The sequence below is a fragment of the Phalacrocorax aristotelis genome, chromosome 1 (assembly GCF_949628215.1).
Source record: "Phalacrocorax aristotelis chromosome 1, bGulAri2.1, whole genome shotgun sequence".
NCBI classification, from domain to species: Eukaryota; Metazoa; Chordata; class Aves; order Suliformes; family Phalacrocoracidae; genus Phalacrocorax; species Phalacrocorax aristotelis.
In genome coordinates this window covers 174,484,391-174,507,459 of record NC_134276.1, presented here as the reverse complement: position 1 = coordinate 174,507,459, position 23,069 = coordinate 174,484,391, and the positions used below count along the sequence as shown (strand labels likewise).

The 23,069-nt window shown below is 37.1% G+C and overlaps 1 protein-coding gene across 3 annotated transcripts in view; it reads left to right on the top strand.

Annotated features, from left to right (window-relative positions):
- PTPRQ (protein tyrosine phosphatase receptor type Q) overlaps positions 1 to 23,069 on the top strand; it is a 145,550-nt gene that overhangs the window by 46,060 nt on the left and 76,421 nt on the right. For all 3 annotated transcript variants that reach the window (XM_075080736.1, XM_075080737.1, XM_075080738.1), the window contains exons 24-35: positions 2,042 to 2,170; positions 2,936 to 3,082; positions 4,749 to 4,921; positions 6,969 to 7,179; positions 8,885 to 9,037; positions 9,154 to 9,333; positions 10,327 to 10,434; positions 11,985 to 12,266; positions 15,229 to 15,411; positions 16,070 to 16,171; positions 18,622 to 18,742; positions 22,584 to 22,744. In XM_075080736.1, the coding sequence (XP_074936837.1) occupies positions 2,042 to 2,170; positions 2,936 to 3,082; positions 4,749 to 4,921; positions 6,969 to 7,179; positions 8,885 to 9,037; positions 9,154 to 9,333; positions 10,327 to 10,434; positions 11,985 to 12,266; positions 15,229 to 15,411; positions 16,070 to 16,171; positions 18,622 to 18,742; positions 22,584 to 22,744 (1,950 nt within the window). The remainder of the gene's footprint in view (positions 1 to 2,041; positions 2,171 to 2,935; positions 3,083 to 4,748; positions 4,922 to 6,968; positions 7,180 to 8,884; positions 9,038 to 9,153; positions 9,334 to 10,326; positions 10,435 to 11,984; positions 12,267 to 15,228; positions 15,412 to 16,069; positions 16,172 to 18,621; positions 18,743 to 22,583; positions 22,745 to 23,069) is intronic.

Sequence of the window (23,069 nt, the reverse complement as noted above, 5' to 3'; positions counted from 1 at the left end):
GGTCGGCGTGGGTGAAAGTGTGCGGTGCCCTGAGCCCCTGAACACCAACAGTCAGCCCTCATGACCCAAGTTTCAGTAAGTCCTTCCTCTTAGGAGCACGCTGGCACACCCAAGCTTCTGGATCCACCTCTGTTAGATCTTCTCCTTACAAGCATTCAGGTGCTTGCTGAAGTGCTGCTCCCCTGTGGGTCCTGCATGCCTGTGTACCAGGGAGCCTGTTCGGAGGCTGACCGTAGAGCTGGTTGGTGATTTGTTAGGAAGGCATTTCAGTTAATAGGCATTTTGCCTCGTTATTTTTCTTTTCTTACCTTTCATTTGCTTCAGTGGGAAAGATGTTTCTTCATGCTAAAGTTTGTATTTTTCTATGTAGCCTATATAGTAAAATCATGATTTAGGAGTGTTGCTTTGCAATTATTGTAACAGGTCTCCGCTCCAGTATCAAGTGCCATTGTCCAGTCTGTAATTACTGAAATCTACTTCCCTCTTCCAAATGTCTTGGTTCTTACAAGAATCTCTTTAGTGTCACACGAGCCACCTCCTCCAAACCCTCACATTTCTGTCCTCCACTGGAGTGCCTGGGATGAGGGTTGAGGGAGAGGAATTGGTAGATTATAGTTTGTGATAGCAGGTGGGGCGGTGGAAGCATTTATTTCAAAGATCACTTTCCTGCCCATACAGGAGCATGACATGGAGTTGTTGTCATGTTCTTCTCACCACATAGAGGAAGACGATATATGTCGCTACTGTATAGCTCTTTGGTGTTCCATTTTAAAATGTTGAAAATTATTTCTGCCCCTCCAACCAGAATTTCCTGAGCCGTGCTAAAGCTCTCCTGTGTTCTTGACAGAGATATTTTTCTTGCTTTGATTTTTGAAAAAGAGGCTACTACTTTAAAGCATTTAAAAATGCGTCATTATAAATATTTTTTGAAAACCTAGCATGCAAATATTTCCTTTGCTGGGATGGCTGTCAAGGGAAGGCTACTTCTACAAAGAGAAAAAGATTTATACCTTGAAAAAAGAATGGACTCTTAAGATGGTATTTCAGAATTATGTCCAACTGTAGCTGATGCAATTTGCGTAGCTAAGCATGTTTAAGTAGTCTCTACTGACCAATCTATAGCATATCTTTTAGGAATGACTGGATTTTTTATTTCTTTTGTTTGTACGTTAGTTTTTACAAAAGAAAATAGTACTTTTTAAGAAATAATATGCTAGTTAACTTGCATATTTGTTTCCAGGATCAGTCTAGATCTCTGTATTGGTTTAATCTCACACATGACATAGTAAGACCTGATTTTTGTAGACATTTATATCAAGCATTTTCCATAAGTTTACTTGGGTATGCAGCACTTTTGAAAATCATATGGATGTAAAATATTGTATGTCCTTTAGCTGTCTTTGGATTCATATTTTTATCTCAATAGGAATCTCTCATTAATTTATCAGTACAGTAAGGTAGACTTTAGAAAGGACAGAGATCAGATTCCATAATCACTTGAGTATGGGATTCATTTAATTTATGCAAGCGGTTTCATGAAAACAGAAAATTACTCAAGGATGCAGTGTTTTTGCAAGCTTCATTGTTTCCAGGTTTATCTTTTTGGATAGTAGTGTATGTCATTAGTGCTGTCAAAAGTCTTCAATATAAAGTATTGTCCATATGAAAAAAGAGCCTGTTCACGGAAGAAAAACGTACCCAATGTGACCTTTGGATTGCTGAGCACTGCAATTGTATTTGAGCATCTTCTGCATGGAATCTATATCATTATGAAGTTCATGCTAAACTTGGTAGAATCCCTGCCACCTTTGCCTTTTAAGGATTATTTACATACTACCAGAAATCTTGACACATTTTGTAAGCATTACCTTAAAAAAGAAATGAAATAAGAATAAGTCATTTTAATGAGATGTGCTTTTAATGTAGCTTCCCTTCAGAATATTGAATGTTTATATATAAAATTAATTGCCCGATATATGGTTCTTGGAAATCCTAATATAAATTATTGTATGTTCAAAGACTTTTTCCAATATTGCTTAAGTTCCAGAAGATCCACCACAAAATTTTGTCAAGAGCAACATCACAGCAAAGTCTTTCTCAGTGATGTGGGACCCACCAACCATAGTAACAGGAAAGTTTAGTTACAGAGTTGAGCTGTATGGACCATCTGGTAAGTCTGAATTTATTTTTTTTTCTTTTTTGTGATTATTTCCTTACAGTTGTATTCTAAGTGTCCTTGCCAATCAAGAATGAGTATTTGAAAGCAGTCTGTGTATCCTTTTTACTATTAGACTTTTTAATAGATTTTAGATTACCTTTAAGGGAAAAGTCTGTCCATCATGAGGAAGAGTACGCTATGAAATTCACATTAGATATTCTTAAGAGTGGAGGAAACCAACTTTCCTCACTCTTTTAGAGAGATGGCATGCTAAGCTCACAGCTGGGTAAGGGTGCTTATGTCTCCAAATCATTCTGTATCTTACCTTTGCTCTTTTCTCTTCCTATTATAGATTTCTGGAGGATTGTCATTCCTGTGTAGTATACAAACAACTGTATGAGTCTGTTTTGATGTTTTTGTGATTTTTTTTTAAACTCAGATGTATGTGTAAATAAATTACATAACTGCCTATAGTTAAGCAAGAAGTTAATGTCCTATATGCTAATGGTTTTATGGGACCACACAGGAAAAGCAATAGAAATTAATTTATGAAAACAAAGTCCCACCTCTTAAATGCCATATCTTCTTGAGATGGTTTGGGGTGATTTTTTTCAGGCATTCAGTATTATTTCCAATGAGGTCGATGCTAGACTGGCTTTTTCACAAATAAATTTGGCTTTTCTTTGTTCATCATCCTGGAAAGTAGCTATATTTATGATAGGCAAATAAAGGACTGTTTTAATTTTTGAGATAGAATCTCTTCATTTTTCATTCCAGGTCGTATTCTGGATAACAGCACAAAAGATCTTAAGTTTGTGTTTAGTAACCTTGTGCCGTTCACGACATACGACGTGTATGTTGGTGCTGAGACAAGTGCTGGGGTGGGGCCAAAGACTAACCTTACAGTTTTCACTCCTGCAGATGGTAAGTGAGCATAAAGAAGGGAAGTAAATGGGCTGTACGTGATAACTGGTTCCAGTTTTCCCTTCAAAGTCTTTAAAGTACTTTGCAGAAGAATTAATGGATATTTAGTAAAAGTCTTACAAGAGAAGGGTAATAAGATAATGAGAGAAATAAGCTGAAAATTTATTATGTAGATTTATTTCTCAATTTTTTTTCGAGTTCATACACTATCACTAAATGCACTTGCTATCAGAAGCCTTCAGAGATTGTGAAAGAAACGTAGTTTCTGCCTGAATGAAAGTAGTTTTTTTTAGACATGGTAATTAAGTTGCCGGTCCCCCTCTTACCCGTTAGATGGCGGCAAGTGGAAGGGAAAGAACAGCGCAGGATTCCGCCCCCTCCACACGGGCTGGTTCGTTCAGCCCCGAATGTATGTTATTAAACACCTCGTTTGACTTAATTTTCTCCAAATCTAAGGCCCCATGACAGTTTCTAACGGCGACACGTTTACCAGGGACCATAGCTCTAAGACAGACCCGAGACCGAGGCAATCGAGTGGTTAGTTCTGCCCCTGAGCCGCCGCCTCTGTCGTTGGGGAGCTCTGGCTCCCAGTAGCCGGCTCACCAGGTGAGAGTCCTGTGCTCTATAGAAATGCAGTTGTGTCTTTATGTGTGTGAGACTGGGCAGGATTATTGGTCTGCAGCTGAGGATGCAACCAGAAAAATTTGGGAATCAGTGTGTGATAGGCGGTTTCAAGATGGTTATTTTTGTGTTGTGTTTATGCCACACAGCATGAATTTAGAAAACCTCTCAACCTGTGATTGCTGCAATGTTTGCTGTCAAGACGTAACAGTAGGAGGAACGCCTATCCTTATTTATCATACTCTTTCCTGAAGTATCCAAAGGATCTGCTTTTGTCAGCTCTCAGAGACAATTTCCAGAGATGGCCTGCCTCAGTACAGCCAGTTTAGACATCTTCTGTCAAAACTCGCTATTGGAAGCCAAAGGGGATTTTGATGTTTTGGGTTTATTTTTAGGGTCATATAGAACATCTCATTTTAATGCCAAATCTACAAATGCGTATTATGCAAGTAATTCCGAGTTTGTCTTTTCCTGTGGTATATTAGGAAAAAATATTTTTCATATCAAATCTGAATATCATTCTTTTGAATATAAATGTTACCCATATCTGGCAGTCCCATGTAAAGTACAGTATCATTATTACTGCATAGTGATAAAAGGGGAAATTGGAACAAAAACTGTTACAAACGTGAAATGAACAAGATGTATCATGTTCTCTTTTTTTCATCTTTTTACTTCATTCTTGTATGATTTTGATGAATTTAGAATTAAGCTTTCATTTTCAATGTACTTGAGGTACCCTACAGTAAGCTAGCAAAGGTCGCCTTGCTTCCAGTGCAAGACTTCAGCAGAGCTGTCCCGATTCACATCATCTGAGGATTTGATCATATTCGTACATATGTCATATATGTCAAAAAACTGTGTGCATATTTTTAGAACTGAAACTTGCTTGCCAAAAAAACAAGCACATGCTCTACCTGCACAGGAGTCGCTCAAAAGATAAGGATGTACGTTCTGATTAAAAGCCCATTGTACTTTGCACACAGTGCTGAAAATGCTTGTAATAATCAGTGGTGTTTAATTAATTTTCTTCTTGAACGTTTAGTCCCAGGTGCTGTATCAGATTTACATCTAACAGAAGTGGAAGCCACATATATAAAAATTGTTTGGAGGAAGCCACGACAACCAAATGGAATCGTTACCCAGTATAGAGTTGAAGTACATGTGCAGGAAACAGAGGTGACTCTGGAAAACACTATTCTCAGAGGAAAAAATAAGGTGTTTAGGTTTTTTTTTTTAATATGGATTTCTTTGCGAGATTAACTTTGCTTCTCTGTCATATCCAACAGGTACAGAACGTAGCATTAGCCACCACAGATGAGTTTTCAATGCTTCTAAAAGCCACCTTCCTCACCGCACCCCTCTTTCTCTGGCTGGGTTTTAGGGAGATTTAATAATGCTGTTTCCATAACATGAAAACAATAAATAATTCTGATAAAATGATCCAGGATTTCTTAGCTACTGAAGGCAGGAAGCCATAGCCCACAGTCTTACTATCCCTTCCAGCCCTTGAGTTCTTGGCAGCATAAGGTGACCTAATAGTTAGAGTACAGGTTTAGGTGCCTAGAGCGATACAAAGCTGCTCAGGCAAACTCTTGGAAGATGTGGGTGTGAATCCTAGGGAGAAGTGCATTCAACATAAGTCTCCCAAGGCTGGTCAAGTGCTCTGCTTGCAAGGCAAACACCACTAGACTTTCTTCCCCATTCATATCCTTGAATTTACATGTCTGATACTATGTGTTGAACTCCATGCTATGGCTGTATATTAAGGATATCTGTGCACAATACCAGATCAAATCTTTTAGGAGACTTATGCTGTCAGTCAGTCTAGCTTCTGGATTTTGGGTGCTGATGTGCTCGCTCTACATGCTTACATGGGGCAGCACAGAACTGTAGACCCCTAGCAAACATTCAGCTCAGGATTGAGTACTTTCTGAGGCAGGGCTTTTTGGTCTTAATTTTGAACATAGGTGCCCAAAGTTTGAATAATTTTTTTTGTTTATTTTTTAGACAATGGTGTCTTTCTCTGGATCTGACACAGAATCTAATTTTTTGATGTAGAGCTCGATGAAGGAGTTTGCTTTCAAGTTGAATGGTATACATTAAATAGAGCCCTAGAGCCAAATATTAAATAAGGAGTAAAGGGAAAAAAATGAGGATAAGAATCCGTTCATAAACCAAGCAGGCATTCTTGGAAAATGAAAGTATATAACTCTATAATTAAAGATTGTATCATAGTACAGATACAGAAAAAAATGAAAATTATCTGTATGGACATGTTTTAATGACAGGATTTCCTAATTTTTGAGTTCTTAATTTAGCATCATGTCTGCTTTACTATAGTTTACTGCGCATCATATTCTAATTAAAAACCAGAACAAACCATAACGAACATTACTTTCCTTAGAACCCCATTGACCCAAGCTTAGAGCATCTACAGGATTTGAACTGTCAGATCGACAGCACTAACAGTACTCAGTAACTAGTAGCAATAAAAGGCTGTTATCTTACAAGTGGAAAATCCCCGGAGGCAAAAAAAGTATTTCCACATGGGTTACTATTTTGCTATAAAATGTTGGTGAAGATGAGGCATCTATAGCTTTTACCTGTTGGTACTTAGCTGAGATCAATGCTTTATCTCTGCCTGTGGTTCATAACTCCTAGTTACAGCAGCAGCAAAGCTGCTTTGCCCTCTCTCCACTCAGAGTCTGTAGGGAGAGAGCTAATGTGTATTAGTTACATCACTGTAAAAGCATCTCTTTCTGGCAGTGAAGTGGGCCATATGTGTGAGTGGGGAACGTTCACAGACGACAGTGGAACAATTTAGAGACACTGGAGTCCTGGGTTTGGTCCCAGATTCTGAAGGGGCATAATGATCTAGTGCTTACACACCATTTTGTACCCATGCTCTAGGCTGTCTCTCCTTTCTGTTCTGCTTTTGTTCCTCTCTTTGTAGTTCTTGCTCCCCTTACAAATCTACTGCCATCCTTTTCCAACGTTTGTCTTTTGCCTCCTCTGTCCTATGGACCGCTTTATCGCTTACCTCCCTTTTACTCTCCATTTTCACATCTATACTGCCTTATTTGACCCCTTCCCTTTATTTCATTAGCTTCTGTTTCTCTCCACCTCCCTTTATTCCCTCTCATCAATCTAGTCAACCTTTTATTCCTTTTCTTCAGGGCCTAGTCTATATTATATATAAATTTAATTAAATAGTTTAGTGATGATGAAGTTTGTGATTTATTTTTATATTTCTAATTTTTAGTATTTGATCAATTCTTTGGAACCATACATGATAAATGAAAATATCAAACCTTCTCCCACTTGGAATTCAATGGAAACAGACAATGATTTATATGAAGGTTCAGCTGAAATGTTTCCCAGCATTCAGACAGCTTCCCCAGTAATATTTACAAGTGTGTCTGGTGATAATTTGCCTGCTATAAATGGAGCTGCAGAATTACATTCTGCTCTGGGTAAGATATTTTAGGATATTTTTCTATCTGCTCCTTTGTTCTGAAGGACCCCCATCACTGTCCCAGATATGATCTTTAGCACATGGTTCAAGCAAATTATGAATGGGTCATTTGCTGGAGTCGGATTTTTTTACTACCAAATAACCTTCTGAAGCAAATGGGAATGCCACACAGGCAGGAACTAGCCCCTTGTCACCCAGCTGACCTTCTTCCTAGTGAAAGGAGCACCCGAAAGCCATCAGCCAAGCTGCATAGACAATCAGTTATTACAGTTGCCAAAGCAGGTGTGATTGTCAGGGATTAACATATCTCCAAGCCCTTCAGAGACCTTGATTTTTCTAAGCCTTTTGACTAATAGGTTTTCAAATGTCAGTGAAGGTAAATAGGTCAAAAAGTTACAACTTTGCTATATGGGTGACAAACAGGTGGAGATGACCCCATGACATGGTGATGTCATTAGTGTGTACACTTGTTCTGTATTATCAATGGACCAGTGTTTCTTTACCAAGTATGGATATTTACAAATCATTAAGCAGGCCTCAGTTGACAGGCAGGGACTTAAAATAACACTCTAAATTTTTACAGTGAGTTTTGAACAGTAGAGAGAAAGTCAAGTTTTTATTTTTTGATTTTTTTTATTAGAGTCACCAAGTTCCTCCATATACAGCAGTATCTAAAACCAGAATTTAATCCATTAGTTTAAACTACAGTAGATCTTTTCTGTACTGTATTAATCCTGAAGAATCTTCCTTGTCATACAGAGAAACATACAGTGCTTTCAATGTGAATCTTCTTTTTATGGTCTCATTCCGCTTGAGGTATTGAGTTGCTAAAAGATGTCTGTGTTGCTGGAGAATAGATTTCAGAGAGCGTTTGTTGTAATCTAGCATAAAAGTATTATTTTATAGTAGTTATTATAGTAGTTATTATAGTAGTTAAAGGTGTTGACAGTCACATTTTCAACTGGGTCTGCCGATTTTTAGATGCCTCCATTTTAATGCCAGTCTCACAAAACTCTGAGCCTGATACTCAACTATGTGAAGCACCCAGTTTCTCATGTCACAGTGGCATAATGGCTGCTTTATAACAGATGATTTTGACTAGCACAGTTGGGTTGTAGCTGACTTTGAACTTTAATGCAGATGCACTAAAAACTCTTTGTGGGCATGTATGACTTTTTCATTCTCCTGACCCTAACTCTTCTGCTCAAAATACCAGTGTGAAGGGATCCAAGAGGGGAGCCATTTCAAGTATAGTTATTATAGCACTGCTGGGAGGGCAAGGATGAGAGAATCTGTCTTTCTTAATTAAAAAACATTAAAAACAAAATTAAAAGCTCCATCAGCCTAGGAGCCATAGTTCCGAAGTCACCGGAGAGACTATGCCATCTACAAGTATGCCTTTTCCTAGTTCCTTGGAGATTTCTCTCAATTTTTTTTGTACATAGCTGTCAGTATAAACCTCATGGTTTTAGTTCTTGCTCATTCATTCTTTCATCTAGGCCAATCTATCTATTGTACACATGAAAATGGACCTATAACAGCCTCTCATCAATTGAGTTAAGAGGTGGAGTGTAAATGTTTCTTTATATTTTTGTAATTGCCGAGAAAGTTCTTTTGCAATAAAATAGTTCCAGCTCACCATGTCAAAGTGAATTTAGAATGCAGAAGGAAAAAAATAACTGTTTCTTTCCATTTCATCACAGATAATCAGTATACCATTAACATTTTGGCTGAAGAGCTGTCATATGTTATAAAGGGCCTCATACCTTTCACAGACTACACAATCAGTGTGTCCGCTTTCACTGCCGTTGGAGAAGGACCACCATCAGTTCTTATGGTCAGAACACGTGAACAAGGTAAAATGTTGTAATTCTTGTTACTATCAAAGTTAATGCACATTACTCACTGAGAGCTTTAAAATTTTTTAAATAATTTCTTTGCTTACTGTTCTGTTTTTCTGTTTTCATTTAAGTTCCAAGCTCAGTACAAAACATATCTTACAAGAATATTAGCTCCTCCTCTGTTTTGCTCTATTGGGATCCTCCAGCAAATCCCAATGGGAAGATTATTCATTATACTGTTTATGCAATGGAACTGGATACAAAAAGAGCATTCCACACAACAACTTCGAACAACAGCTTACTTATGACAGGTACAGTGCAATTTGATTAAAAATAACCCTAATATAGTGCAAATACATTATACCAAATTATTTTTTCCAACTGTATGTAATGTAGCCATTTGCAAGGTGGGGGACCAAATGTTCCCCATCCACACGCACACCCCCTACAACACTGCATGCAAAAGCAAGGTTGGGACACTATTGACAGATTTGTCTGCTCTGGAGGGGTATGTAGGGAACGTGAGATGGGAGGAGAGGACTAGGTAAGACAAGCAGTAAGCTCTGAAATGTGCCAAGTAGTAATCTGTGAACACTACTGAGTAGTAATTTGTGAAATGGATTTCTCCTTGATTTTCTTCCTCAGCCATTTCTTTCCACATAAGAAAATATGCCTAAATTGTCAATTCTTTTTCAGACTGGAATTTTTTTTTCACAGTATTTGTCTGGCATAATAATTTTCTTCTTTTAGGGTGATAATTTTGATAGTAATTGAAGAAAATGCATTCCTCATGGGGTTTTAGGCATTTATTATGACATTCAGCTCTCTGCAGATGAGCAGAGAGGGAGAACTGGGTTGGCTCTTGTGAGTCTCATACCCTTGGCTGCTTGTTTAAAACAAAAAAAACCCCTCTGAGAGCAAAACTAAAAGTAAAAGGAAGGAAGTAGGTGTTTGGGTCTGTGGTGAGAACTTTAACTTGTCTGCGCCGGTTGTTTAGTCATGCATATAGAATCAAAGCACATATTTGGATGTACACGAACACATCCTTTGTTTTGGCAAATAAATTCTTAAAGCTATTTACAGGGTTGAAGCTGGCTGACTTACTTCAACATATGTTGATTTGACTAAGTGCTTTTTGGGTCTCCCGAAATAAATGGTATTATACATATTCTACCTTTTAGGTGCAAATGTGTATCAAAAACTCTTAGAACAGTAACCATTTTTATAGTTTTATAAATAGATATGAGGAAAAAATACATGTTTAAGAAGTCAACAGTCAAGATTTTTTAACTTAATCTTTTTAGGTTTAAAAAAGTACACCAATTATAAAATGAGAGTCGCTGCCTCTACCACAATTGGAGAAAGTGCATTGTCTGAAGAGAATGATGTTTTCGTGAGAACCCTTGAAGATGGTAAATACAGTGTTTGCAAATGATTATTTTATTTCGCTATTGAAGTTTGCACTTCTTTGGGAGACTGAGCACATACATAATGAGGGGAAGAAAGTGTACAAATAAAATTTTGTTGAAATTATTAGTCTTCTATCAGTAAATTACTTTATTCAGCCCATTTTTTGTTAAGTGCTAGAAATAAGGATGAAAGCTGCAGCATGAGCAGCAATCAACTAATTTCAACTCTGATAGACAAATGGGAAGAAAGCTGCAGAGCTAAGGTTCCTTCACTGAAAAGAGAGTGTCCCTTGAGTGTCCTGTCTAAACCATAAACAATTATCTTTGGGACTCCAGCTTCTCTTTTTTTTTTTTTTTCATGTTATAATATGGAAATTAGGTTGGTTTTGAAGCTTGAAGCATCTGGAAATGGCAGCTTTCAACAATTCAGAGCCTATGTTGCTGTCTATAAGCAGAGCTGCTGATAAAGTGAGGGGTTTTTTTTGTACTGAATGATACTATATGCAGTTGTTTTTGTACAGGTTTGGGGCTTTGTTCATTTTAAGACTGATCAATAGTTTTAATGTAGGGTATAATACTACCTCATTAAGATTTCTGGATCTTCCTTCCTTGCTTGCTAACAAGGCAGTCTCCACCTATGAAGGCACAAGGCCAGTAGCTGAAGTTGCTGTTGGCCTCTACAAAGAGAACACAGGAATTTGATTTACAGAGCTGAGTCATGTTTATTAAACCTTAATCATTTCTCATTTATATCAGGTTTATATTCTCACTAGTTTCAGCAAAGTTATTTCCAGTTTTTACCGAAGTAAATAACCAATCAACCAAAATATCAAATTAAACAGCAAAACTTAAAGTGCTTGTAAAGGGTGAAGCCTTCAGAGGAATCAAGGTCGACATTCAGAGCTGATTTGATTCATAAGTGCAGCCCACTCACTCCTTCAACACTTCCATGCATTATTAGCTCAGTGGAGTCACATGAACTCATGCACTGCCAGTAGATTTAGCCAACACACCACCCCAGAGCTGGACTTGTTTTGTGCATGACCTTCACACCAGTGCATGGGAGATTTACAGTGGGGTCTTCATGGTCATCAGTTAGCAGCTGTGTCAGTAAACTAAAGGCAGTTTAGTTACAATGCCTTTCTTGATTCAGTGTTTGGTTGAATGAAATAAGATGGGTGGTTATTTAAGAAGAAAGTAGTAAGATGGCATTCAGTTAAATTTAAAGAACTTGAATTTGAGGGAGGCAGTGAGGGGATTTGACAGCAGCAGTTTGGGATAGACTTACAAGTGAATGAGAAGAGAATTTCCAGAAAAGCTAAGGTGTCTGGGACACAAAAAGACGCCTGGCTTTATGAGTGGAAAAGAAGACATACAGAAATTAACTGGGAGGAAAAGCAGTAAGCCTTTGAGAAGGTGGGTGAGTGAGTGAATCCCTTTTGGTACAGTTAGGTAATATACATGTTAGGATCCAGTATGTTTCTGAGATCAGTCCTGTATGCAATTAATTGAAAGTCTCAGAGGTTTTTTTCTCTTTGATTTCTGTATTGCAGAACCAGACTCCCCACCCCAAAATGTAGAGTTAATAAATGTAACTGCAACGGAAATAAATCTGAGATGGTTACCACCTGAGCAGCCTAATGGTCTCATAACTCACTATGAAGTTCTGTACAGTGATTCCAGTTATTTATTTATTAAAAATGCCTCATCTACAAGTATATCGCTAAGTGAAATGAAGCCATATACTCTCTACAACATCTCTGTAAAGGCATTCACCAGAGTTGGCCATGGGAATCAGTCATCTTTTCCACTTCTGGTGAGAACTTCTGAAACGGGTGAGGATGGAGTTTTTTTAAAAATGTAAATTTTCCACAATCAACTGCTTTATGGTGACCTTTGATGCCCAGGAGATCAGTTTAATTAATTTTACAAGTATGTATTTGCTTTGCAAAGCAGTAAGTTTGAACCCTGTTTTCTCTCTTATATAAAAGCAAAAGTAAGGAAATAGTAAGGAAGACTAAGAGGTAAAGAAAATAGCAGAAAGTTCTGTGCCTGATGGACTTTATATATTTTAATATTTTACTATTTGTCCTGGAAGATTCCTTGTACTTGCAGGAAAATAATTTTTTACTAGAAAGGAGGGGTTTCAAAAAGTGAGTGCAATTTGGAATTCAAGTTATGAACTGGAATTTTATAAGAATTCAATCCTAATAGTTAAAGAAAATCTGAATTCACAGGTAAGTGCTATTTCGAAGCAAACAAAGTTCTTTATGTTACTAGATATATTTTGGAGAACATACAGATAAAACAAAATAGCAGAGGATTAGAGTAGATGAAGCTTTTCCAAGAAAGGGAAGTAAATTTAGAAGTGAGGATTGGGAAGGACGAACATTAAAGTGGTGTAACAAGGCATAGAAAGAGACTTAGAATAAGTAGCTCTAAGGTAGGACAAGGTAGGGAAAGGAATATAAAATATCAACAGAGGGTCATTAAATCAGTGGAGCTGAACAGCACAGGTAATGGAGAAAATACTGAACATAATGGTTTACATGGAGGAATAGATGATTTGGTTAAACTATATTCTCAGGAATTGAAGGTAGCTGGGGAGACAGACAGGAAGGTTAGTTTCCTTTAGGACTCAGCCATATCCAGGTAGCACTGGTATGATTATCATCCTTTTTTGGGGGCCTTTTGCCATCTTCACCAATTTCTACCTCAGATGACTGCCTACTTTATCTGTATCTAGAAGCATGCTCTGTTTATTACACTTTTTTCAGTAAGGAAAGACACGCACGTATTGATGTCTCTCAGAAGGGGCAGGGAGATGCTCCTTGATTGTTAAGACATGGTGGAATCACTGAGTTCCTTCTCCTCCTTGTTTCTGAAATGAACTTGGATTTTTCATGTGTGAAGTAGTTGTGGTCTAGGCCTGCCTAAGAAGTCAAGTTTTTAAGGAATAGGGACACAAATACCTAGTTTTTAGATTGCATAAAACAGTAGTCATAATAGAAGCACAAAGCTAGCTCTGCCAAGACACTGTGCTACTTGTTAGGATGGTTTTTTGGTCAGATATCTAGGTATGTAGGCACCTGCTCTGCTAATCCAATGTCCTTAGACATAACCTTTTTTATTGCTTTCTCTAACTTAGACATCCAACTTTTGTCTAAATTGTACTTTAAGGCATTTAGTTCTTTCTCAGTGCCTAAATCCCCTGATGCTCAGAGCAAAAATTTTAATTCTAGCTGCCTTTGATAGAGATGAGAAGCTGGAAAAACATCTGAGATGTGAAGAATAAAAACAAGGGAGGGTCTGGAGGATAGAGCATTTTGAGTGAAACACAACCTATTAATGGGCTGATGTGTTTGAAGAGCTCTTGGGAGTTCTCTGTTACTATTCTACCATGAAATTAGGCAGAATTGTGGGCTGATTTCACTGCCTCTTATGGCAGTTATTCCCTTTCTGGATATTGCTTAGGCAGAAATTATTTATATTTTTGAATGTGGAGTTTCATCAAATGTGAGTACATTTATGAGAATGTTTAGGGCAGCCTAAGCCATACCCATGCCTTACTTGACCTTTTGAGCAAATTGTGCTGTCATTGTATGATTATGATTTTCTGGAATAAGGTATATTATTCTAGCAGACCAATTTTGGATAATGGAAAACATACACAAGTATTCATTTGGGGACAGACGGACACATACACACAAAAAACGATTTGTCATGACACAGCAAGGGCCAGCTGCTCTATAAGAGATGGGGAGCCAAGAGCCGAGGGGGTCCCTGGGCCAGCTGGGCAGGGGCCTCATGAGCCACTAGTAGTCCCACCAACCCCCAGTGAAGGGAGCAGGGCAGGTCTGGGGTGGCAGCCAAGGGCAGCCCAGAGTCCAGATTGACAAACACTGCACGCTGATGAGGCAGGTCTGAGGTCGAGCCAGGAAAGTGAGTTAGCAGGTTCAGTGACACTAAACAAGTCAGACAGAGCCCAGTGACAGCTGGGCAGGTCTGTAGTGATGGGGCCAAGCTGAGGTCAGGCTGCGACATCAGGCTGCAAGTCGAGGACTAGCTCAGTGGGTACATGGCCAAGCACAGCCACGGCAGCGGTGCAGCAGGAGATGTAGCTTAGACAGGGACAAAGCACGAGAGCCCCAGCTGAAAGCAGCTCCCAGAGGTCAGTGGTCAACCCTAGCTGCAGCCTCACTGCAGCATTGCCTGGGAGTGTGTCACCAGTGAGGAGGAGGCAGCCCTCGGCCACGCTATTGCTAAGCTGGCCCTGAGCCTCAGCAGCCAAACCTCCAGGAGGGAGATGCTCTCAAAGCCCTTTCGGCAATATGTTAGGCTCCCTTTGTTTTTCCATACAAGTATTCATACAGTTTCTATAGATCACCCAGGGAAAAGGAAGAAAATGCAAGTTGCTGATACAAAGTATATATTATAGACGTACAACATGGAAAATCTCCTAAAAATGCTCAGCTTGGAGGATTGCAGTGGTAGTTATGGGGTGTTAGAAGGTAAGTTTAGCGTCATGCTCCAGATTTTTTATCTGACATGTTGTTTTCCATCAATATATTTTATTTTATTTTTTTTAAAGAATGACCTGTACCTTGTTACAGTGTGTGTCTGTCATGTGTTTTTGATCTTACAATTCAGCCTCTTTTAAAAAATTTATTTTGTACAAAAAAGAGGATAAAAATCAAAATGTTTACAATGTGTTTAATTTAATCCAGTTTAAGCAAATGATAAATAAATCAGTGAAACTGACTGGAATTTTCCATGAGTCTAAATTTTATCTTCTAGTTCCTGATTCCGCACCAGAAAACATAACCTATAAGAACATCTCATCCATGGAAATTGAATTATCATTTTTTCCACCATCCATTCCCAATGGAATCATACAGACCTACGCAATATATCTCAAGAGAACTAATGGAACCGAACAGAGAGTCATAAACACCACACTTCTGACACTACGTATTACAGGCCAGTATATAATGATCTGGAACTTATGGCGATTGTAAATTGTTCTGCGAAAGGATCAGCAGACAGATGCAAATAGATTAGTTCATTGGTTGGACACGATCCTTCTTGTCTGTACGTAAAGTTATATGCTACCTGTTTGTGTCCTGCAGTAATGTTGTGGAATGGACCACAATCAGTATAGAGTCTAACGTATATCCCATTGTATTTTAGATGTTCAAAGTACAAGGAACATCACTAGATTTCTTTGAATGTCTATCACTGTAACAAAGGAAACACTGAAGTCACCTACATACCTTTCTGATCTTATTCTGGATAAAAATAAGTAACTTCCCTTTCCACTCACCTTTGCATCTTTTTCTGTGTTCTGTCATTATTACTGAGGCATGACACAGCAGTTAATGCTGGGAGCTCAGTACCTTAACCAGTAAGTTTTCAGAGTACAACCAAAGACAAACTGGGAATTAGGGCTTTGCCCCTTCCTTTGGTCATGAAGAATACTTTATGTTCAAGTTTTCCTAACGCTTATTTCAGTTTCTAAAGACATAGATCAGTGTAAATGATGGGCCTATTCAGCACTTCAAAACTACTTATGGTCTGTTAAAAACCCTAATTTGGCCCACTCAGTACCTGGTTTACTGAAATCTTCTTCTTTATTTAGATTTAAAGAAATATACAGAATATACTGTAGAAGTGTCTGCTAGTACCACAATGGGGGAGGGCCTTCGTAGTGCACCTCTGCATATACTGACTGATGAAGATGGTAAGTCAGAACAGAAATTGCAATGTATCATTGTCTGCCTGTAGCCTTAAACTAATCTTACACTTCATGTCAGATATGTGTAGGTTTCATGTACTTTTTTTTTGCAATTATGTCTCTGTATTGGTATCTGTATCTATCTACACATAAACAACACATCTATCTATCTATCTGTTATTTAATATATTCATCAGTACAAGCTATGTGAAATAGCACAATTGCTCTGCATGGACATTTGGTCTTACCAATATCTTATGAATTTGAAGAATCTTAATTTACTAATATTATTTTAATCTAATACACCACATGGTAGAATTAAAAATTGTGTTTGGTTCTGCAGACATGTGAGAGCTGGAGAATGGGAAAACCACTGAAAGGCAGCTTGAATGGTCCAGGGCCATTTCTGGTTCTTTTGTTTGGAGACTTTTTGATTCTTCTGAACAGATGCATGTACAGATACATTTATAGATGTAAAATCATTAATCATAGAATGGATTGGGTTGGAACAGGCCTTAAAGATCACTCCCTGCCATGGGCAATTAATATCACAAAAAATAACATGAAAATACTCAGAAGTCTATCATCTGTAGTTCTGGACTTCCAGATTGAGCAAGGGAGTGTTCTGCGCTGCAGGCTGAGGGTAGAACACAGTCATTGCATCCTCTGCTAATTAGTACAGTAGGTCACAAATCAGCAGAGGAACTTTAAAATTATATTTGTACCCAATTTAGTTGCAGGAAGTTATCAGTGGCCCCCTCTATAGTTTCTGGAGGGGGAATTCAGAAAAAATTTCAAAGCAGAATCTTAACTTAGGTGCTGTGAATCACATTTTGGAGGAATCTGTGTCTGTCCCTATCCATTGCTTATTGGGCAAGTCTCTGGGAACCTGGACTAAAGTAGCATTGACACAAACATCCCACCAGCCATTCCCAAATTAAGTCTCTTTTCATGTCTTAGGGAGCACTGACTTGCCTAACATCCAGCTTTTGATAATAATGGATCTTTGCAAATCTCCAAGATGTTGATGGATTTACATTCATGCTGCCAATAATAAACCTTTGCTCAAGAGTAATGTTGCTGGTGCACACTGGGAACAGCTAATTTGCATGAATCCATCTTTTGTCTAGAGTATTTTTATTTAGAGAAATGTAGAGTCTATTCTTCAGAAAAAATATCCTCTGAATAAGAACTGTAGAATGAACTAGATATGTCAGGAAGACATGACATTCACAGTATGACAGATCTTTTATTATGTAGCCACTGAGGATAATATAACAAGTAAAACACTAAATACAGCTGTCACCCTTTTCGCTAGTAAATACAGACATTCGCTGAATTCAGTAAACCTTTGTTCATTAAAAATATTTTTTCTTAAAAGAACAGAGTTCTAAAGCCTTTATGCCAGCCTTTGGGATAGTAAAAGAAGGAACAACTGAAAAACAACAATATTTATAATACACCACATGTTCTTTATTCGCAGGAACACAGTGTTCCAAGATTCAGACCAAATGTTTCATAGATTTGCTAATAGCTATGCTCATATTCTCAATTTTCATGCATGACTACAGCTATGACCTGAATTTTTAGTGCATGATGCTCTTTGGTTTAATTTGAGAAAAACAAAAGTAATTGTAATATTATTTTGTAGTGATACATATATCTGTGAATCATGATGAAGAGAAAAGATTTACTTCTCAGTAACTTGCTAATACAAAGCATTATCACGCATTACGTATCTTTTTTTCTCAGCAATATTTATATAAACTTTAGAATTAAATCATACATGGTCTAACATTTTCATTTACTCACATTGTCTCCCTACACAGTTGTGATATGGTGTCATGTAGAGTTCATTTTGCAATGAATTTTAAGGGTCTCAGTCAATGCCTGTCTTTATATTTGCCCTTGTGAAATGTTAAATGTATGAATGTGGTCCTTATTTGATGGAGTGAATAGATTTTACTGCTGCCTAGTACCCCAGATTTTTATCATCTCTCAATGTCATGCTTATTCATTTTTCCACCTTTTGGTGCTTTGTATAATTCTTTACAGCACCTCTTTTTCCTCAGGGGAACGATTTTGCTATATTTTACATGTGTTCAAACCTATAAAGCTCTTGCTTTTATTAGAAGGGGGGAAAAAAATTACAGCAATGTACTTGGACGGTAGGTGAATCACTGTGACCTACCCGTTGCTCTGTTTTCTCATGAAGTACTTTTTCCATTGAATCACAGAAACAGATGTTCTAACACCACCATGCAAAATCTTCTTTTATTATCTGTCAGAAAAAGGAAAAGAAGCTGCGCCTTAACATTAGTTGATGGATACTGTACCAGTGTAGTACAAAGTTCACTTTCCATCACAAATAATTAAAAGCCTATTTAAGGATGCTGCGTATCCCATCGATCTTAGCTGTTTAACAAGATGTTGTGTCCTGTTCTCTCATTTTATAGCTCCAAGTTCTCCTCCAGAATCCCTCTCCGTAAAACAGTTGTCGGGTGTCACTGTGAAGTTGTCATGGAAACCTCCACTGGAGCCAAATGGAATTATCCTCTATTACACAGTTTACGTCTGGTAAGATTTTCTGGAAGTAGTTCTGAGGATAAATATTAATCTGTAACCTATCAGGAATGTTAGGTTTTTCTTACACAATGTGTTGATTACATGTTTTTGGAGAACAAATATTCATCCAGCCTTTTGTAAATACAAAGGCTAGCCTTTTGTATAATGAAACTACTGGCTTTTTATATATACAAATTCAGATATAATGCAGTAGCTGAAAATTGGAGTATTAAATATTTTGTAAACATTTTCAATATTTTTCTAAAGGTTATGTTATGGTAAATGAATTCAAATTTAAATTAGAGCATGGTGACTGTTTTCATTACATTCTAATTAATTAGGCCTATTGTAAGGCAGAGCACAAGCCTATGCTAAATTGTCAAGGAAATTTGAAATAGGCTTAAAATGGAGAAATATTGCTTCCTTTTGTAGGAAGTGTGTCAGAGCAATGTTAAAAGTCTTGGTATGCGCTATTAGTTATGTGTATTTTATATGTGTAGTTATGTGTATAGTATTGTTGTATTTTGTATTTATTCATAGCAAATGAGTATTTTTTAACAGATATTTTTCAACAGACATTTTTCATTTACTGTGTTATCTTTTTTCTATCTATCCTTTCTTCTTCCCTAATCTGTTTTTTTTTTTTCCCCTGTCATCCCTCCTGGGATCTTTTTTCACCTTTAAAAAGGAGTTTTGTCACTTTAAAACTTGCAGTTTCTGTCCTATTCTCTGCATAACATAGTTTGGTCTAGTGATGTGGCATCTCTTCAAAGAGCTATGTATAACTTCTACTGGGAGTGAAAAGATTTTCTAATTTGACACTTTTAATATATTCCATTTATTCTGTACCATTGTATTGCCTCTGCTAAGGTGCAGGAAGGAAATGCTAGCGTGAACCAGATATGCAAATCAGCAGTCATTATAAACACACTATGATTAAGCTTACATTTGTTATTTTAATGTTATTTGACAGTTTTGGGGTAGGGTTTGGCCTCAGTTCATATTGAATTTTTTAAAAAGCTATAGCTTCTAGTTAAGTTAGTGATAAAGTGAACAGGAGTGAGCTTTTCTTTCCAGAAAAGTTAAATTTGGCTTGTCTTGTTACTTCCACTGTATTGGCAAGGTCTGGTGCTCTTTAACCACAAAAAACATTAAACTGAAGACTATCCTCTAGTTAGAAAAGAGTTACTTCACGATAAGGATTATGATTTTGATACAGGCTGTGATCAGAGACTTGACGTTATACAACTTTTCATCCTTATGTTGCCTTAAAGCTTACTGCTTTTATTATGACAAATGAGTTAGTAACAATTATTAAAAAAAAAACTGTTAATTGATCCGTCAATTATTTGAACTAAGCAACCACATAACTTGTTGCAGTAAGCCTTGTCCTTTTTCCTTCCACATTGTCGTTACTCTGTCCTTACTGTCCCGTATCTAAAATTAGAGAGGCATTAAGTATCATCTTGAGGCAAGGACATGGGAGAAAAACTCCCGTTGTCTTCAAAGAAGCCACAACTTCACTCCTTCCTTGGAGGGTTTTTTCTGGATGGGAGGAGGAAGCACGGGAATTTTAAGTATTTAACAGAATTGTCTATACAACTTCATAAAATGCATTGCAGGGTGAGATTAGACTAGGCAAATTGCTGTGCCATAGTTGCTGCTTTTGGGAGGCATTCAGTATATTCTGGGAGAGATTGTTCATCCCAGAGCTTCTCAATAAAGCAGAAGGAGGAAGGTTAACAGATGTTAAAGTTCCTTCTCTTAAATATATTGAAACAGTTATAGAGAAGTTGGTAACCTTTCTTTAATGGACTGGGAACAGAATTCACAACTACTAGAACAGAAAGGGAAGTATCTGTAATGTTTCCATTGTTGTTATCTTTCATGGAATTTGTCACAGGACGAGGTGGTTTTGGGTGCTAGCAGGTAGGAAAGCAACTTTCTGCATGCCTTGAGTCTACACACTCATACTCCCCGAGTCTGCAATTCCAGGGTATTAAGGGCATATTAACAAAATTGCTGAGCTTGTATATAGCTATTGTCTTTTGGCATTATCCTGTTCAGCAAGTTTTTGAGAGATAATTACTGGCTAAATCTACTTTGAGGTACAGATTTTTAAGAAAATATGGTACCTGTCTTTGTCAAGTGAAAGTATGCAATTTCTTAGAACCTCTTTTTTCTGGCTTTCTGACAGATCTCATTTAAAACTTAATATTATTGTTCTTCATTAAAATTCCTCGGCTTAGTTTATTCTGCCGGATACTTTCTTTCTCATTGTCTGTGAAGACTGCACTCATTTTGATCACTGTTTTCTTATTATTTGGATTGGAATCTCTGTTGTTTCTAAACAGAAAATCAACTTTTCTTGAAACACTCCAAGCTTTTGTTCTTCTTCCTAACTATGCCTAATTGTGAATGTTTTTTTGGCAAATAACATGTTATAAGAATGCAATTACTCAGAGTAGAAGTGTTTGCAGCACTAAGCTGTGGATTTTCTTCTTACTTAAATTATAACCAGCTATGTTTTTCTATACTAAGAATATATTGGGCAAAGATCCAAGAAAAGATATCTTTTCTTTGTATAGTATTTGATAACTGCAGCTGCAACCTTTTGTATCTCTTTACTGACTATTCAAAATGTCAGAAGTTTGGGAAAAAATGTAAATGTTAACTTCCTCTGTTACCAAGAGCGCTTCCCATGTCAAGAGACATTCCACTCAAAATCTGAAAGGGATAGGGAGAATTTAGTTTTTTCATTCTCATACATTTTCTCATTCCAGTTATTTGTTAATGTAACTTTACTTCAGGAGTATCAGATGATGATCTTTGCTAATGGGACATTTCATTCATTTATCGAAGGATGACAGTCAGCCCATCTAATAATTTTGAATTGGCCTTTCCATTTTGTGGTTTTTTTTTTTGTTTTGGTTTTTTTTTTTTAGAACTAGAACTCATTCTTTTGTTTGTGAAGAGCACCACAGTGACTCCTGGAGCAAGATATTCAATTTTACTTGTCAAATTATCATCCCTGTATGAAATCCCATTAAAGACACAGGGCACCCACTCATACAGAAATCTTTGCAGGAATGGAATGTTAGCTAGCTTTTTTCCCTGCAGACTTTTTCATAAAAGATTAAATTAATTTAATGAGGAATAGCAGTCTTTTTTAATTCAAGTTAGTTATTTCTGTATCTTCTTTTACTTTCTGATAATCATTTCATACCTATGCTAATACCAGCATTTTATTAATGTTACATCTTACAGTCTTTCTAGGCGGGTTTTGACCTGACTGGAGTTCCATTCTGATCCCCTGCTACATTCCACCAGAATTAACTCAGCACCAGCTAATTCCTGTTCCATATCATCTTCTATTATTCCATTTATAACTTCAGCCTTCTGACCAATTTCACAGAGTCACAGTAGGGCATGCTCCCTGCTATAATCTTTTTATATTTCGCTATTCCTGTCCAGGGAGACAGTTTAGTTATGCCCTACTGTGTCCTTCCCAAGGGTACCACCTAAACATTTCATAGCAGTTACTAGGTGGACATGCCTCTCCTTGATATTCCATATAATCATTGTCTTTGCTGATGTAATTTGCAAATATATTTCTGTGGGGTTTGGGGCTTTTTTTTAAATAGCAAAATTAAGAGCCATATTGTGATGCAACAGTACAAAAGTGAGTTTTCAACATAAAAGAAAAAAGTTATCCCAGTCCTTTTAAAAAGTCTAATTTATTTATATTTACCACAATATTGCATTTTTCAATTTTATATTGTATGCCACAGTTGTATACATACAGAAATAGTGTGTGTATATATATATAATTAATAAAATACTTTTTCGTTAGGAATAAAATGTCAAAAAGAAGTGTTAATGTAACAGAAACATCACTGCAGTTCACAGACCTGGAAAACAACTATGAGTATAGCGCTTACCTAACAGCGAGTACCAGATTTGGAGATGGCAACGTAAAAAGTGATACTATAACATTCAGAACTTCTGAAGGAGGTAAGCTTATATATAGTATGAATCTTTAATTTCATTCAGCCTTAAATTTCTGGCAGCCTTATTTAAGTTAATAAAGCTACTAAAGTAAAAGTGGCATTTGACCGGTCAAGAAGAGACATTCCACCTGTCCGTGTGTGTGTGTGTCTGCCTTTGTGTGTACACGTACATATGGCTCTGTAAATTTATGATGGGCATTTCTGTTCATTTACTGAGAAAAACTTTGCATTTATCTTCAAGACAGTGAAGATTAAAATAATTTAATTTTGAATTTTGAAATAAAATTAATTTTATAATATATTTTAATAGCTCTTTGCTTTATCTTGCT